This window comes from Emiliania huxleyi, assembly GCF_000372725.1.
Source record: "Emiliania huxleyi CCMP1516 unplaced genomic scaffold EMIHUscaffold_401, whole genome shotgun sequence".
NCBI classification, from domain to species: Eukaryota; Haptophyta; order Isochrysidales; family Noelaerhabdaceae; genus Emiliania; species Emiliania huxleyi.
In genome coordinates this window covers 16,556-32,424 of record NW_005198957.1, presented here as the reverse complement: position 1 = coordinate 32,424, position 15,869 = coordinate 16,556, and the positions used below count along the sequence as shown (strand labels likewise).

The 15,869-nt window shown below is 67.0% G+C and overlaps 5 protein-coding genes across 5 annotated transcripts; 1 reads left to right on the top strand and 4 right to left on the bottom strand.

Annotated features, from left to right (window-relative positions):
- Positions 1-2,063: 2,063 nt before the first annotated feature.
- Positions 2,064-2,348, top strand: EMIHUDRAFT_45602 (hypothetical protein; the record flags this gene model as incomplete). Its single annotated transcript, XM_005770036.1, has 1 exon — positions 2,064-2,348. A coding segment is annotated over one exon (285 nt), but the record flags the coding sequence as incomplete, so codon positions are not given.
- A 3,883-nt stretch (positions 2,349-6,231) lies between these two features.
- Positions 6,232-7,284, bottom strand: EMIHUDRAFT_75732 (hypothetical protein; the record flags this gene model as incomplete). Its single annotated transcript, XM_005770035.1, has 1 exon — positions 6,232-7,284. One exon carries the CDS (start codon positions 7,282-7,284, stop codon positions 6,232-6,234), a length of 1,053 nt encoding a protein of 350 aa, XP_005770092.1.
- Positions 7,285-9,114: 1,830 nt separating this feature from the next.
- On the bottom strand, positions 9,115-10,088 carry EMIHUDRAFT_118456 (hypothetical protein; the record flags this gene model as incomplete). The annotated part of the gene is made up of 4 exons (XM_005770034.1): positions 9,115-9,180; positions 9,543-9,625; positions 9,778-9,902; positions 9,973-10,088. 4 exons carry the CDS (start codon positions 10,086-10,088, stop codon positions 9,115-9,117), a joined length of 390 nt encoding a protein of 129 aa, XP_005770091.1.
- A 591-nt stretch (positions 10,089-10,679) lies between these two features.
- Positions 10,680-11,492, bottom strand: EMIHUDRAFT_243850 (hypothetical protein; the record flags this gene model as incomplete). The annotated part of the gene is made up of 1 exon (XM_005770033.1): positions 10,680-11,492. One exon carries the CDS (start codon positions 11,490-11,492, stop codon positions 10,680-10,682), a length of 813 nt encoding a protein of 270 aa, XP_005770090.1.
- A 592-nt stretch (positions 11,493-12,084) lies between these two features.
- Positions 12,085-12,821, bottom strand: EMIHUDRAFT_75738 (hypothetical protein; the record flags this gene model as incomplete). Its single annotated transcript, XM_005770032.1, has 2 exons — positions 12,085-12,271; positions 12,466-12,821. The coding sequence occupies 2 exons, from the start codon at positions 12,819-12,821 to the stop codon at positions 12,085-12,087; spliced, it is 543 nt and encodes a 180-aa protein (XP_005770089.1).
- Between the last annotated feature and the right edge of the window lie 3,048 nt (positions 12,822-15,869).

Genomic DNA, 15,869 nt, shown 5'->3' with positions numbered 1-15,869 from the left:
GCGCCCGGCACGGCATCGCAGGTCTCGCGATGGGCGCCGGCCCCCCCGGGAAGAGAGCGGGTCCGCTTCCGGGCCCGACGAGCCGGCCAACGAGAGGCACGGCACGGCCGCCGCTACGCTCGAGCAGCTCAGAGAGGCATGTCTCGGTGCCGCAGTGGCGTGCTGCCCACGCAACGCCACCGTGAAGCTCCGCTGGGCCAACTGGTGCCACCAAGCTGCCTTCTCCGCCGGCACGAGCGCCCCGGCTTCGGCCGTTCGCGTAGCTGCTGCGGCATCGTTCGACTACCTCGCCCTGGCGGCTGCTGACCGGTCGGTGGATGCGACCATAGTGGTGCCGCTGCGCCTCTTGCGCTTGCTCGTCCGGCATGGTTCGGAGGAGCTCGGCGAGGAGTTCCTCCGCGAGTTTGGCGAGCAGCTGGCCAGATCGCCGCCTCTTGCGTGGTCCGCAGTCGTGCCGCAGCTGCTCGCGCGGCTGCCGCACCCCGACCGGCGCGTGAGGCACCACGTGCAAGCGCTGCTGCTCGCCGTGGGCCGCGCTGCCCCCGAGACCCTCCTCTACCCGCTTCTCTCGCGACAGGCCGACGCCGCAGGCGAGGCCGACGGCGAGAAGGCGGAGGACGCGTCGCGGGCGGGGTGCGAGGAGGGAGGCGAGGGAGACGACGCCGTCGCGGAAGCGAGTCGAGCGACTCCGGCGGAGGCAGCCTCGCCTCCCTCAGCCTCTCCTCCCTTGGCGGACGATGCCGAGGTTGCGGGCGCAGCCGAGGCAGGGGTCGAGGCGGCGGCCACCGGTGCGTCCGGCCGCGCTGAACTGCTGTGGCTGCGGCGGGCGATGGGAGCAGCCTTCCCTGAGCTCGTCGCTCAGTTGGGGAGCTTCATCGGCGAGCTGCACCGGCTGACGCTTCTGTGGGAGGAGCGGCTACTGCCCGCGCTGCACGCGCTGCAGGCGGATGCCGAGGCGCGAGTCGCGAGGCTTCGCGACGAGGAGGCGCGCGTTGCCGCCAACGAGCACCTGTCGCCCGAGGACAAGGGCCGCCTCCTCGCCGAGCGGTCCGCCGTCATCATGGCGCCGGTGCGCACGGACCTCGCCGCGCTGCTCCGCACCGTCAGCGGGCGTGCCGCCACGCCGCACGAGGCCGCCTTCCAGCGCGGACCGGGCCGCTCACTCCGCGACGCGGTGGCGGCTTTCGGCGACGCCATCCGGCGCGGCGAGTACGCCACCAGCTGGGCGCCGCTCGCCGCGGCGCAGCGGGAGATCGCCGCGTTCGCCAAGCAGAGCGTGCCTCACTTGCCGCACCTCTCGCCACGGCTCGCCGACCTCTCGGGGAGCCGCATCCCGATGCCCGGCCTCGCGCCCGATTCCACCGGCCAGCAGCTGCCGGCCCCGGAAGGCGCTTCCCGCGACGGCGGCGGCGGCGGCGGCGGCGGCGGCGGCGGCGTGTGCATCGACAGGCTCGAGGGAGGCATCGTCGTGCTGCGGACGAAGACGCGGCCGAAGCGGTTCGGCTTGCGCGGCACAGACGGCAGCGCCTACAGCTACCTCCTCAAGGCTTCCGCCCCGGCCCCGCCCCGCATGCACGCGCAGGCGCCCGCACTCAGACTCTCCCATGCCCGCACAGGGCCGCGAGGACCTGCACCTCGACGCGCGCATCATGCAGCTCCTTCGCACTGTCAACGGCCTGCTGCGCGCAGACCGCGCCGTGCGCGCCGCCTCTCCGACCGGGCTGATGCACGGCTCGGCAGGGCTGCGCGCCCGGCACTACGCGGTGCTGCCTCTCAGCGAGCGCTCAGGCCTCATCCGGTGGGTGGAGGGCGTGACGCCGCTCTACTCGCTCTACGAGGCGCGGCTCTCGCACGCCGCCGCGCAGGCTGCGCCGCGCGAAGGCGGTCGGCCGCAGGCTGCGTCGCCGCCCGAGACGCCGCGGCCGGCCGACACCTTTTACGCCAAGCTGACACCGGCGCTGCACAAGGCTGGCGTCCCCGCCGGTGCGCCTCGCCGCGCGTGGCCGCACGGTGTGCTGCGCAGCGTGCTGCTCGAGCTGATGCGAGAGACGCCGCGCGACCTGATCGCTCACGAGCTGTGGGGCCGCGCGGCAAACGCTGCGGCCGGCTGGGCCTCCTCGCGCGCCTACGCCGCCTCTGCCGCGACCAACTCGATGGTTGGGTACGTGGTCGGCCTCGGCGACCGGCACCTCGACAACGTCTTGCTCGACCTCTCCTCGGGCGAGCTGCTGCACATCGACTACAACGTGTGCTTCGAGAAGGGCTTGCGGCTCAAGGTCGCCGAGACGGTGCCGTTCCGGATGACTCCCGCCATGGTCAGCGCGCTCGGTCCGTGGGGGGTCGACGGCCCGCTCTGCCGGCCCGCTTTGCTGCCTACCGGCTACTCTGGCGTCGTCACTCGGGCAATTTGGCCCTAGGCCCCTTCACGTCGGCGTGCGTGGCGGTGCTGCGCGTGCTGCGCTCCGCGCGCGAGCCGATCCTCGCGCTCCTCGAGGCGTTCGTGTACGAGCCTCTCGCCGAGTGGGGCGCCGACCGGCTGCTGCACGAGCAGCGGCGCGAGGCGGAGGTGTCGGTCTCGCTCACGCTCGCCGCTTCGCGCGTCGACGAGCTGGTCGCACCGCTCGCCCACTGGCGCGTCGGTGCAGCCCTACACCGCGCGAACCCCGCGCCTTTCTCACTCCGGCTCGCTGTCCCACAGGCGCGCCGAGCTCAGCCCCGCCGTCGGCCGCCTCACGACGGCAATCGGCCCCTTGCTGGACGCGAACGACTCGCGCGGACCGGCCGAGGCGAGGCGGGCGGCCCTCTCGGCTGACGCCGAGGCCGCGGCCGCGGAGCACGCGCGCTGCAGCGAGGAGGCCGCCGCGACCGCAGTGGAGCTCGACGAAGCGAGCGCTGCGCTCGGGGCTGCGGCGTCGGCGGCAGCGGTTAGCGCTGCAGAGGTGCACGCCGCGCTCGACGTGTGCGCCGCGCAGCATGCTGCGGCGAGCCGTGCAGTGGAGGCGGTGCGCTGTGGCGCCATCGTCGAGGCGGAGGCGCGCTTCGCCGCCTCCGCTGCCGCCGCCGCTTCTTCCGTGGGGGGCAGCAGCGCGCTGCTGGCGGAGCTGACCGCGCCGATGCCGGGTGCAACGGAGCACGCTCACGCGGCGCTGGGGCAGGCTGCCGCGGCGCTCCCTCGGCTTGTTGAGCTGGAGGAAGCGACAGCAACGGCTGAGGCGGCGGCTATATCGGCGGGGCAGCAATTATGCGCCGTGCTAGCTGAGTACGCCGAGGCAACCAAGCCGCTGCCGGCGGGTCACGCCGACGCTAGCGTCGCGGGCACGTGGACGCTGTTGCTAAGGAGCGCGCTCTCGTCGCCCCAAGCCTCCGCCGATGCGCTCGGGACGGCGAGGGGCTTGGGTGGGTTCACTCACGGCGGCGAGGGGACTGGCTTGGCAAGGCGCGCCATCCAAGGGCGCAAGAGCGAGATTCGCCAGATGGAGCTGGAGCTTTCGCTGGCGTCTGGTCACGCTGCCGCCCGTGAAGCTTCCCTCGCCGAGGAGGGCAAGGAGGGCGAGGCGCTCGTGCGGTTGCGAGCGAGGGTGGAGGAGCACGGCGATGGGGCGCTGGCGCGTGCCGTCCGCTTGCACGTTGTGGCGTGCGCGCGCGCGATGGAGGCGGCGGCGGACGACGACGACGACGACGACGATGATGCCGACGCCGCCGCCGCCGCCGCCGACGACGAGTGCATCTCCTTCGAGCCTGAGGGGAGATTGCTCCGGTGTCGAGGGATGGTCGCCGCCACCATGCGCGCACGCAGCTGCTCGCTCGCTCTGCGGGCGTGCGCCGTGGAGCGCGGCCTGCCTGCGCTGCGCGGCCTCGGCGGAGGCACGGAGGCGGAGGCTCTTGTGCTCGAGCTCTGCGAGCGAGCCATCGCCGACAGCCAGTCTGCTCTGCGCGACGTCGCCGCTGCTGCGCTCCCCAGCCTCTCCGCGTCCTTGAGTGCGGGATCCGCAGCACCCGACCCGATGGCGGCGGAGGCGGAGGCGATTGCGGTCAGCGCGCTCGCAGTGGAGGCGCGGCAGCTCAGCTCGGCGTGGGAGGCGCTGAGGAGCCGGCACGCCGAGCAGCGCGCGAGCGAGATCGACTCCGAGGCGGCGGCGGCGGCGGCGGCGGCGGCGCTCGACGCCATTGCCGCGCGTGAAGCCGAGGCGCAGGCTGGCGGCGGTCTTGGGTGGGAGGAGGCGGACGAGGCTGCGGCCGAGGCGCAGCGGTGGAGCGAGGTTGCAGCGGCGGCACGCGCCACATGGGATGGGCGGGCCGCTGCCGCCGAGGCGCTTGACGAAGAGGGGCAGGCTCTCAGCGATAGCGCAGCCGCGCTGCGCGCGAGGGTGGACGCCGCGCTTGCTTCAGCGGAGCGCGCTGCCGCCGCCGGGGGCCCTCCGGGGCTGCAGCCCGTTCCGGCCGCGTCGGCGCTACGCGACAGCGCCTGCAACATGCTGCGCGCCATGCGTCGGCCGATGGCGGCGCTCCGCAGCACTGCCGCGGCGCTGGATGAGGCGTGTGAGTCGTGCGCGGCCGAGCGCGAGGGAGGGTTGCCTCGCGGGTGGCTGCTGTCCGAGGCGCTGTGCAGTGAGGTCCAGCTCATGGGCGATGCCCTCGCCACGCTGGGGGCGGCGGCCGGTGCCGGCGGAGTCGAGGACGACTTGCCGCTCGCGCTGACGTCCGCCTTCACGGGACGACTCAGCCGCTTTCTCGCCCGGGCTGTCGGCGCAGCAGCTGCGCTCGCTTGCGACGGCCTCCTCGCGACGGACATGAGCGAAAGCGCCGGTGCCAGTGCTGCTGATGCCAGCGCCGCTGCCGATGCGGCTGTCGGCGAGGCCCTCGACGAGTTCTGCGACGCGCGGCATTCTGTGACGAGCGTGGCGGCCACCGCCGCCTCTTTCGCAGCCGCTGCCTCGCGCCTGCAGCTGCAGCTCACGCAGCGACGCCAGTTGATCTACCGGCTGCGCTGGCTGCACCCTGGCGCGAGCGACGAGGGCGACGGAGCTGGTGATGGCCACTTCCCGCGCAAGGGGGTGCTCTCCTTGCTGAGACACCGCGTGACAACGGCCTCCGAGGCCGGCGAGGCCCTGGAGCGCTCGCGGCAGCGCCGAGCCCCCGCTTTTGACCACCTGCGCGCTTGGGTCGGCGTGGCAATCCCCGACGCTGCCGGCGCGATCGGGGGTGTGAGCGCGTCTTCGCTGGAGCAGCTGATGGTGCGTCGCGCGCAGCTGCAGGCGGTGGAGGCGGAGAAGGCTGCGGACGACACTCGCGTCGCCGGCAGCATCGACCTCCTCTCGCTTCTCCGCTCTCTGGCGGAGGCGCTGCTGCGCCTCGAGGACACGCGCGAGGCGGGCGCGGGCGGCGAGGCGGCAGCAGTCGCCGCCGCAAACACAGCACTCCTGTCGAGGCATGCTGAGGCGGCGTCGAAAGACACGCGCCTCCGCATGGCCGTCGACGAGCTGCGCAACCGGCGCGATGCGCTCCTTCTGAACGGCACCCGCTGCGCGGCTACCGCCTCTCACTTGCGCGCCGAGGCGGGCGACCTTGCGATGGCGCTTGGCGCGATGGCGGAGGCCGACGGCGCCGCGGTGAGCGCCGCCGCCGAGGCGTCTGTCGCGGCCGAGCGGCTGCTTGCCGAGGGTGACGCGCTCGGCGCGCAGCTCGTCGAGCTGCACGGTGCGTTCGCGCGGCTGCCTGCGGCGGCGGCGGGCGGCGTCGCCCACGTGTTGGAGCTGGCGCGCGGGCTGCACGAGGGCTGGCGCGCCGTCGACGAGCGGGCGAAGTTTCTCAGCGGCCGCTTGCTGCCGCACATCCTTCACGAGCGGGGCGGCCGACAGCAAGCCGAGACCGCGATCGGCGCCTTCCTGCAGGCGGCGACTCCGGCGGGGGGGGATGGGCGCGGCGGCGTCGGCGACGCGGCCGACCGGCGCCGCTCCGAAGCGTCGCCAGAGGCCGCGCGCGACGTGGAGTCGTTCCTTGCGACGCTGCTCGATGCGGCGGCCGATGTCGGGCCTCGGCTCGAGCGTCTCGGCACCGCTTGTGCTGCCGCGGCTGGGGACGGGCCCGCAGGCTCGGAGTCCGCCGCGGGGGGAGCGGCGGAGCCGCCCGACGCCGCGGCTGACGATGTCTTGGCGGCGATGCCGCAGGCCCGCGGCAAGGGGCCACAGCGAGGGGCCGTGTCCCCCCCCCCCCCCCCCCCAAGGGGGGGCCTCACGACGAGGTGTCCATGGCCGCCTCTGACGCCGCGCCGGAGCTCTTGTTGAAGATGTTGTCCTTGAGGATCTGCTGCATCATCCCCTGCACGTGCTCTCGCGAGAGCTTGGAGGCGCCCTTGACCAGCTTCTTGAGCTGCGTCTCGTCCTTGCCCTTGGGCGCCCGCTCCGCCATCCCGAGGTAGCTGCCGCCGCGCCCAAAGTGAGCAATCTGGCCGTCCGCCTGCTCCACCTTGTCCGCGAGGTCCTTGAGCTGGTCGGTCATGTAGCCGGCGTTGGCGAGGATGGGCGAGGAGGAGAGGGTCGCGACCCAGTACTTGTTCCACAGCGTGTTGAGCAGCGCCGTGTCGGACGCCGACTTGAAGAAGGAGATCTCGAGCTGGTAGTACTGGTCCTGGTGCGCGCCAAAGTCCTCAATCTTGGCGAGCGGCACCGACTCGAACTCGTCACGCGCGCCTTCGGGCGGCTTGTAGCCCTGCGGGTAGGTGCGGAAGGCGCCGATCTCCACCCTGCCCGTCGAAGCGGTACGGGTCGGGTCGATGACGACGGCGAGCCACGGCTCCTGGAACTGCTGGTTGAGCATCTGCGTGTTGACGTCGATGCCCGAGAGCCAGCAGCCGTAGCCGGGGTGCGAGTGGTACCAGCCGATCACGTTCTCGGCGCGCCCCGCCTCGCGAGCCAGCGACTGGAACTCGACCATGTACTCGTAAGCGTCCGCCATCGCATTGACCCGCGTCTCTGTCGCCTCCACCGGCAGCGCAAACGCGTCGAGCACAATGAGGGTCGGGCCGCGCGGGTCGTCGAGGTCGATCTTGCCCTGCATCAGCCCCATCACCTCGATGGTGCCGCCCCCGCGCGCGTGCATCACCATCTTTATGAGCGCGAGCGCCGAGATGCGCACGTTCTTGAAGTAGCGCGGGTCGCGCGTCCACGGCTTGGCGGAGAGCCACTTTTGCTGCTGCGGATTGTCGTACGTGTAGACCGCATCCACCGCCCGAATGTCGTTCTCAAGCTCGAAGCGCGCCTGAGCGCTCGATGCTCCCGCAGCCATGCCCGCAAAATGGCGGGGCGGCCAGCTTGCAGAACGCGAAAAAGATTTTGCCGCTGTTTAGTCGCCTACCCAAGCTCAATTTTATATAGCGAGCCCGCGCCCAGTTCAGTCTAGCGTAGACTGAACAGGCGCTCGTGCAAGCCCTACCGCATCCGAAAGTCGCATCTGAGGCGGCGGGCCCCCGTGGCGTGACCCAGCGGAGCACTCCTTCGCCGCTCGTCATGATCGGTATGTCCGAGTAGCTGTGCGGACGGCTTCTTGTCGCTCTCGTCGAGAGCGTTTGGGCGGCCCGGCGGGTGGGAGAATCTGTGTCGTCTGATGTGTCACTGTGTACGTCACATCGGTCTTGATAACAAGCACGGTCGATCCGTCGAAGCGATATACTCGTCACGTCACGCTGGACGGCTTGCACGGAACTCTGTGCCGGCACACACAGGAAGAGCCGTACGGCAAGAAGAGCTCGATAGGGAGCGAGAACCGTTAGAGGTGCTCCGAGAGGTATCAAGACTCCGTCATGACGCGGTAAGATCACTCCAAAAATGACCGCGCAGATGTCGGATCTCGTTGAGATATCTTGCAAAATCTGCTCTTCCCGAGCCGGCAGCACGCAGAGAGTCGCAGAAAGGCTACGAGTGCTCGACGAGTTTTGAGACCTGCGCGGTCAAACCTGGGGGGAACTGACCGCACCAGGACGGACGTCCGAAACCTGCGTGAGCACCTTTGACGGTTCTCGCTCCCTATCGAGCTCTTCTTGCCGTACGGCTCTTCCTGTGTGTGCCGGCACAGAGTTCCGTGCAAGCCGTCCAGCGTGACGTGACGAGTATATCGCTTCGACGGATCGACCGTGCTTGTTATCAAGACCGATGTGACGTACACAGTGACACATCAGACGACACACATTCTCCCACCCGCCGGGCCGCCAAAACGCTCTCGACGAGAGCGACAAGAAGCCGTCCGCACAGCAAGCCGGTGGAGCCGAGCGCGCGGAATCGACGATGGCGTGCCGGCCATGGGCCCGGACGAAGGTCCTGGCTCGAAAACGCGAGCAGAGGCTGCCGTGTGGGGCCACGGCGAGCCTCGGGCGAGAAAGACAGCTCTGGGTAGAGAGGAGCTAAATAAAAATCCGGCTTGGGAATATAGGAAGAGGCGGACGCCCAAGGGTGGGCGACGGCTAGCGCATCACAACCCTCTCCTTAAAATCCCTGTGTGGTGGCGGCGTGCCGTCCTCCCATCCCTCCCTTCCGTTCTCTGTTTTCTTTCTTTCTCTTTGGGCACGGGACTGGCGCGCACTGGCACTAACACAGGTACACCGAAAAATAATTCTGTCGGCATGCCGGCCGTGTGATAAGGAAGGACTGCACTCCAATTTTCCAAGTGCAGGTCTCTCACAACACTGCTCACACTGCGCTCTGCGCACTTGGGCACGGGACTGGCGCGCACTGGCACTAACACTCACTTGCGACTTGGACAAAGAAAAGGACTTTCAGAGACGACGGCGACAGTCAGATGGCAACACTGGCCCTCTCTCTTCACAAAAAACGCGCGCAAGCAAGAAACGCTAGCCGGCGACTTTGGGCCATAGGGCCAATCGCCACACTACCATGGTCCACTGCCTCGAGTACACAAGTATATAAACGTATCAGAGACGTCGGCGGCGTTACTGGCGTCGTGTCGGCGCGCGGGGCGGTCTCTCTCTACCACAGCATGTATGTACTTGACTGCGCGCGGCTACCGCCGTCTCCTCGGTGGTCGCCGGGACCGTCCGGCGGAGAAGGCGCCTCCCCTTGGGGAGGCGGGCTAGCCGCGGGCGACAGGCCGAGCCGACCGCGGTCAGAGGAGCCCGAGGCTGCTTGGTGCGCCGTGGGGCTGGCCGAGGTCGAGCAGCAGCACGCGCGCCTGCCGCGTGGGGGAGGGGGGGGGGGGGGAGCGCAGTGGCGTGGCAGCACCGCAGAGGCGAGCGCTGAAGCGTTCTGCGGCGTGCTGGGCCCCGAGGCGTGTGCGGCACGCCGTCGAGCAGCAGCCGCTCCCGCCCACGTGCATGGCGCCCGCGCGCGACTGGGGCGGCGCGGCGCGTCCGCCGGCTCGCTGGTCCGACTTGACGACGGTCAGGCCTGCACGGCCGAGGGGAGACGCGCCCATTCACCAAGGCACCATCAAAGGAAGCCACCGCCCAGAGCTGGCTGCTCTCTGTCTAAGCACGGGCTGTGGGGCGCTCTCTCGCATCCCTCCGGACCGGAGCAGCAGCAGCAGCAGCCCACCGGTGGCGCGGCGGAGGCGGGCCGGTCGGGCGAGACGAGCAGCGTGAGCGACGAGCAGCAAAAGTACGGCGGGCACAAGCTACCTGCTCGCGGTGGCACGCGCGTCAGTGGACTCGGGATCCGGAAACGCGGCCTGCAAATGCGCGCACGCCGCATTGCGATCCGATGACGAATTCCGCGCCGTGCGGATGGTCAGGCTGCAGCATCTCGCGCGTGTCGACCGTTAGCGTCGCACAGCAACCCGAGACGTGGAGCCAGTCGGGGAGCAAGACGCGGCCTCCAATATGCCTCTTGACGCCGCAGCCTCCAACACGCATCGGCAAAGGGCGTGAAAAGTCGTCGCGACCACCAAAGGCGTGCCTACGATCAAAAGCGCTCGCGCGAGTGCATCGTGCGCTCGGTGTGATCAGAGAGCTGCGAAGCAGCGCACTGGTTGACGGCCGGCGCCGCTGCCGCTGGTGAGACAGGGGGTGGCGGGTAGACGGGCGTTCCGAGCGGCACAGGCCCCGTGTCGGCCACAGGTGTCCCATAGGCGACGTCGGGCATTGGGGGCTGCGCGACACGCTGCGATTGGCAGTGGGCCAAGGGAGCAAGAGAATCGCGTGGGCGAAGGTCGCTGAGAGAATTGTGCTGCGGGCGTGCCGTCCTCCCATCCCTCCCTGGTTCTCTGTCTTCTTTCATTCTTTTTGCTGCGAGAATTGGCGCGAACCTGCGAAGAGAGATACGAAGAGGTAGACGCCCGAGGGTGGGCGACGGCTAGCGCATCACACATGCACCCCTCTCCTTACAATCCCTGTGTGGTGGCGGCGTGCGTCCTCCTCCCATCGTTGAATTGTCTGTTTTCTTTCTTCGATTCCGCATGGTACTCTCTCTCACACAACACTAGGCACGGGACCACTGGCGCGCACTGACACTAACACAGGGGTGGCCGCCTACTTCTTTGTAGACAAACCGTGCTTTTAGCGTTTTGACCCAAATCGGCCGAACTTTTATAGGATATACCCTCAGACACAGACTATGGTTGACACCACGCGAGTCACACGCCGGCCGCGCACATACATCAGACGCTCGCAACGTGTGCTGTTTATTTTTTGCCTATATCCCGCCTTCATACAGGCTTCTTTTCACAGGCACATCTCAAGATACACAGGCTGCGGCCGTAATTCGCGGCTTTGCTGTGTGGGGCAGCCCGTGCAGCTCCGACACCCGGCCGTGGGATGTCTTGACCCACCGTGAGGTGTGTCTGTCGACGCTGGCTGTCGAGTAGTATCCCTGCCGGGCGAGTCGCGACTCCTCGTCAAAGCAGCTGCCAGGCACTAGCCGAAAGTCGAGCGATACTCTCGTGAGTCGCGAGCGGTTCGGCACCGTGAAGTGAACGCTTCGTCGGCCGTCAAAGAGCGTCGGCCGCCGGATCGGCCGAAAGTCGCTCGTCCCGACCGACTGCTCCACCCACAGCGCGGAAACCTCCCGGACCTCGGTGAGAGGCAGCCAGACGTTGAGGCTACCGGGCTCCAGGCCGTACATGCCGTCCAGGTGTGGTCGGATCGTGGCGACCGACGACGAAGGCGTCTGCACGCGCAGCGTCGGGAAGGTTGCGTAGTGCAGTCGCTCAAGGCCGGGCGAACGGTTCGCAACGAAGGGTGCGATGGTCTCACAGATGAGCCGGTCATAGGCCCCTTGCAGCAGCGCCGCCCGCGCTGCGTCGGCGAGCGGTGCGCACAGTCTTCGCTTGGAGCTCATGACGCGATCGTGCGCCCGCCTTGCTGGGGAGAAGCCGTCGATGGCGCGGTGGAGCTGCTCGAGCGGCGCGTCCGGAGGCAGGCCGAGTACCTCTGCCAACAGCGCACCCAGCCGCCTCGCCTCTGCGTGCACGCTCTCGGGCAGCAGCTCGAGGTGGCGAGCCAAACTGGTGGTGAGCGGTGGATCAGACCGGAGGAGCTCCTGCTGCATCCGCTGCGCCTCGTGGAGCTGCCGGACAAACTTTGGGTTCGAGGCGACTGACGGCGGCAGCAAGACGCGCATCTCGGAGTGATTTCTTCCCCCTTTGCAAGAGAGAAGAGGAAGAGAGCGACAAATAGCCTTGGTCCTATAACCTGTATGCCCTGGGGTTGGAGGTTGCCCAGAGGCAGAGCTCGACGACGCTCCAACACAAGAGCACACAATAGAGCACAATATACTACCCGACCACTTGCACTTCTCATCAGACACACGACAACCGACACACTTCTCTCTTCTCTCTCTCAACATACCTAAAAACTTCTCTCTCACCGTGCAGCAGGCGTGCACACGCAGGCATCAGGCTGCACCTGCAGCAGGCTGCTCCAGGCTGCGGGGGCGAGCAAAACACGGAGCTAGCATTGTTTGCTTGAGCAAAGGGCAAAAAAAAGCGGCACAGTACTCTATGATAACCCCTAACCCGGGGAAAGGGCGCGAAAGGTTGCAAGTCGCATCGCACTCCAACCCGGTGCCGACTGAGCCTCTCACTTTAATCAACGCCACGACACCTCGAGTCCTCCGCACAACAGTCGGGGGCGGCTCCGACTCACGCGGCGGGTTTGAAGGCGGCGATGAACTGGAGTATCCGCTGCACGTTCGCCTCGAGCGCCTCGAGCGTGTCCGAGGAGAGCTCGAGCACGATCTCCTCCGCGTACGACTCGCGCGCCTCATCGAGGATCACCTGCATGATCTCGGCCTCCACATTCTCGGTCAGCTTCTTCTGCGAGTAGTTTCTGCGGCGGGGGTTAGAGGGGTCAGCCTGCCAGGCTCGGCCAGCCCGGCGCCGCCCGTCACGGCGGCTCGGCCTCAGTCCGCTGAACACGACTCGTCATGCGTCTCCGAGTATCACTAAGCTTTGGGATCATCGCTGGCCGAGACGCGCAGGGTGCGCGCGTATGGGGTGCCTAGGGTCTCTACCCTCGCCCACGCTCGCCTGCTCTGCAGCCGCGAGTAGAGCACGCTGTTGTCGGTGCGAAGCACAACGACGAGGTCAAACCACCGCTCGGGGAAGAGGTCCGCGCCGTGGAAGTCGACGATGACGCCGCCGGCCTCCATGCCCTCCTCCAGCTCGTCGAGGATCCGGTCCTCGTCGAGCACGTGGCACTCGTACTCGGCGTCCCAGCCCGTGTGCAGCTGCTTCTCCCTCACGAGCGCGCCGACCTCGACGTGCCGCATCGACGGCGCGCCCTGCACGACGTACTGCGCGGTGGTGCTCTTGCCCGTCCCGGGCGTGCCGACGATGAGGATGTTGGGCAGCTTACGAGAGGAGGAAGGGGAGGACATATCGTGGGGCTAACGAGGCAGTGAAGCCAGTTGTGAAGCGCTACCCAGGTACGAGGCGTGCCCAAGAAAGTTTTCTTTTTGCGCATTTACTATTTTTGGCCCTATTAATTATTAATCATCGGGCGGGGGCGCGGCGCGACGGCGGGCGGCGCGAGGCGGAGGCGCGGCGAGGCAGCGGGCGACGCAGGGCGGGGCGGGGCGGCGGGTTGGGTAATTACTTAATTATTAATTAATTATTAATTAATGATCATCGGGCGGCGGCGCGGCGCGGCGGCGGGCGACGCGGAGCGGGGCGGCGCGACCATCTGTACTGACGGGGCCTCTGGTCTTTGATGCAGCGCAATGGTCGAGCCGCCCTCGACTCAAGGGGCTGCCTTCCAATCGTCGCTGCCCAGGCCGGGGGAGGGGGGAGACCTCCTGTTCCTCGCGGAACGGGAGCAGGCCCCTCCTTGCCCGGTCTGCGAAGCAGGGCGGTGGTCGTGCCATCTCCGCTTCACAACGACCACGCCGCAATCGTCGCCGGCGCGCGACACGTTTCCGTTGGCGGGACTGTCCTGGTCGAGAGTGTGTGCCGCCGAGGCGGGACCACTCGGGGACAGTGCTGACGGGACGCGCGGCTTGGGAGACGACTCCCGCGAAAGCACGGCTGGCATCCGTGGCGTGGGGCTCGCCTTCGAAAAGTCGGGCATGGCTCTCCCCGCAACTCTATCGCTAACACGCGCGCCCCACCGAGACTGTGGTGGGCGCGCTGCGGCCGCACGTCTACCTCCGTCATAGTGCCACGACGTGCGGCCTAGATTTAGCACACGCGCCTCTGCTCGCAAACACTCACCTAATGAATTGTCATCACCCGTGAGTGTGCGAGATAGGGCTGGCAGCAGGCAGCTAGCCCATGAGGAGAGCGTCCATAGACACCTCACTAGACCCCACATACGGTCTCGTCCGTGCCTCGCAGGCCGGTGAGATTGCTAGAGGTGGAGCAAGCTGCTCTAGCCTCACATGTCACTTCCTGTCGTCTGTTGTTTGAGTTGTGCCCTTGTTTGTGCCCTTGGCACCGTGGAGTGCTGGGGGGGGCGACAGGGAGGATGTGGCCCTGAGTTATGTGTACGCCGACTCAGGGTGTGTGGCAGCCAGCTGGCTGTGTGTCTTGTGAGCCTGTTTGTGTCTGTGTGTCGCTCGTGCGTGTCGTCATCATCTGTCCAGCGTCCACCCATACCGCGTTGGTGTCCAGTCCGAGCCTGGCTGTTCTTCACCTTTCTACCTACCTACCTTGCCCTCCCAAAAAATAGGGTAGATCTGGGTCGGGTTCCCCCCTCTCTTCACGCCGGAATCACAGCATAAAAAGAAATCACGAAGAGAACCCTCCCCAAGTGGTGGGTGATCTGCGGGTGGGTGATCTGGTGCTTGTACAATAGGGCCTGAGTGCTGAGAGTGGCCTGCCATAACTGTCACAGGAAGGACTGTGGTTGCAGGAGAGTACCAACCTTCACTCTTCAGTGCGGGAGCCGATGAGCGATGTGGATCATGCAATTCGAAGCCGAAGCTACAGTGGGTTGCGGGCATTAAGAAAACGTGGCATTAAGAAACCCTACCAAGCGATTTCCGCAAAAATCTAAGAAACCACGGCGCGCCGCAGGCGCGGCCCCGAGAAAAGGCCAGATACGAGTGTGAACGGGAGCCCCAGCTGCAGCTCAAAATTTCTCTTCGCCTGCGGCGCGCGCACTTGTCACTTTTCAAGTCTGCGGTGTTCTGAGACTGAGTGGAGTGGATGGAGGCGTGTGTGCGTCTTCCCGTCATCCAGAGAGCCGACTCGGCGGCAGACTCTGGCATCGCCCTCGCGGACCGCAGCTTACCTCTCACCTACTCGAGTAAAACTCCTTCCTTCGGTCGGGCCGGCTCTGGCTTGAGTGCCGGCCGGAGCTAAGAAACCACGGCGTGGGGTGGATGAGGGCTGTGGAAAGGATTAGAAACGGCGGCGTGCCCGATCCTGTTTTCTTAATGCCCGCAACCCACTGTACCTCACAGGGAGTGTGGTATTGTGGTGCGTCCGTGCGCGAGCGCTCTCCCATGAGCCATGTTCGCCACCATCAGGTTGCCTTCGGGCGTCTGCCTCCCCGTTTTTTTTCTTCTCGCCCAGTCTCGCAGCGCCCGTACCCGGGTATGAACAATACGGCAAATCGTTTTTTATTGTCCCAGAATATGCGCTCGACATCCGAGTCCGTCGGAGTTGAGGAGAGCAACCCGTTCGACCTCATATTCCATGAAATTCAAGGAGGTGCTCGAGAAGCACCGCACGCCACGACGACACATTGACTACGGGTTGCTCAAAGAGAGCATCCGAAGCGGCGTCTCGCGCAAGCGTTTCGAGCAGTTGCTCGCTGATGAGGTTCGCGCTGTCGACGGCGAGTTACAGGCAATGCAGGCGAGTGCAAGCACAACGATTGTCACCGTCAGCGGGTCCTGAGTTTTTGCTGGGCGGAGGTTCGCTGATGAGGAAAGTCATTTCCACCGCCGCTTGAACACCTCGAAGATCTGCGTGAACACCTCGAAGATCTACCGCGCCCGCTTGAACACCTCGAAGATCCGCGTCGATCATGGCGCTGGAGCCATCATGGACGCTCGTGGACTCGGCGGGCGTCGTCCACGTGGTCGCGGGCAGGTCCGCGCTGTCGCAGATGTTCGGCAAGAACACCAAACCGACCTACAACAACATGCTCGAGCTGGTCGGCGAGGGTTCGCGAGGCGTCGTTGGCTACCTTTGCAAGGACGGCTGGCGGATGCTGCGCGAGCTACCGTGGCTGCAGCACAAGGAGAGCAAGCGGATCGTGCCCGTCGTCGGCTCGGCCGCCCAGTTCCTTCAACGTGCAGCAGCCGATGCCGACATGGCGGGCTTCATCTTGAACGGCAAGGCTAGCCAACCCTTCACTCGACTGATCGCACGGCCCGGCGCCAGCGGCATGCGATGGACCGGCGCCGGCTGACCGACTGCACTTCGCGCCGCCGGCGGCTCTCCTGCTCTAGCACGGCGCCAACGTCAACTCGGTGCAG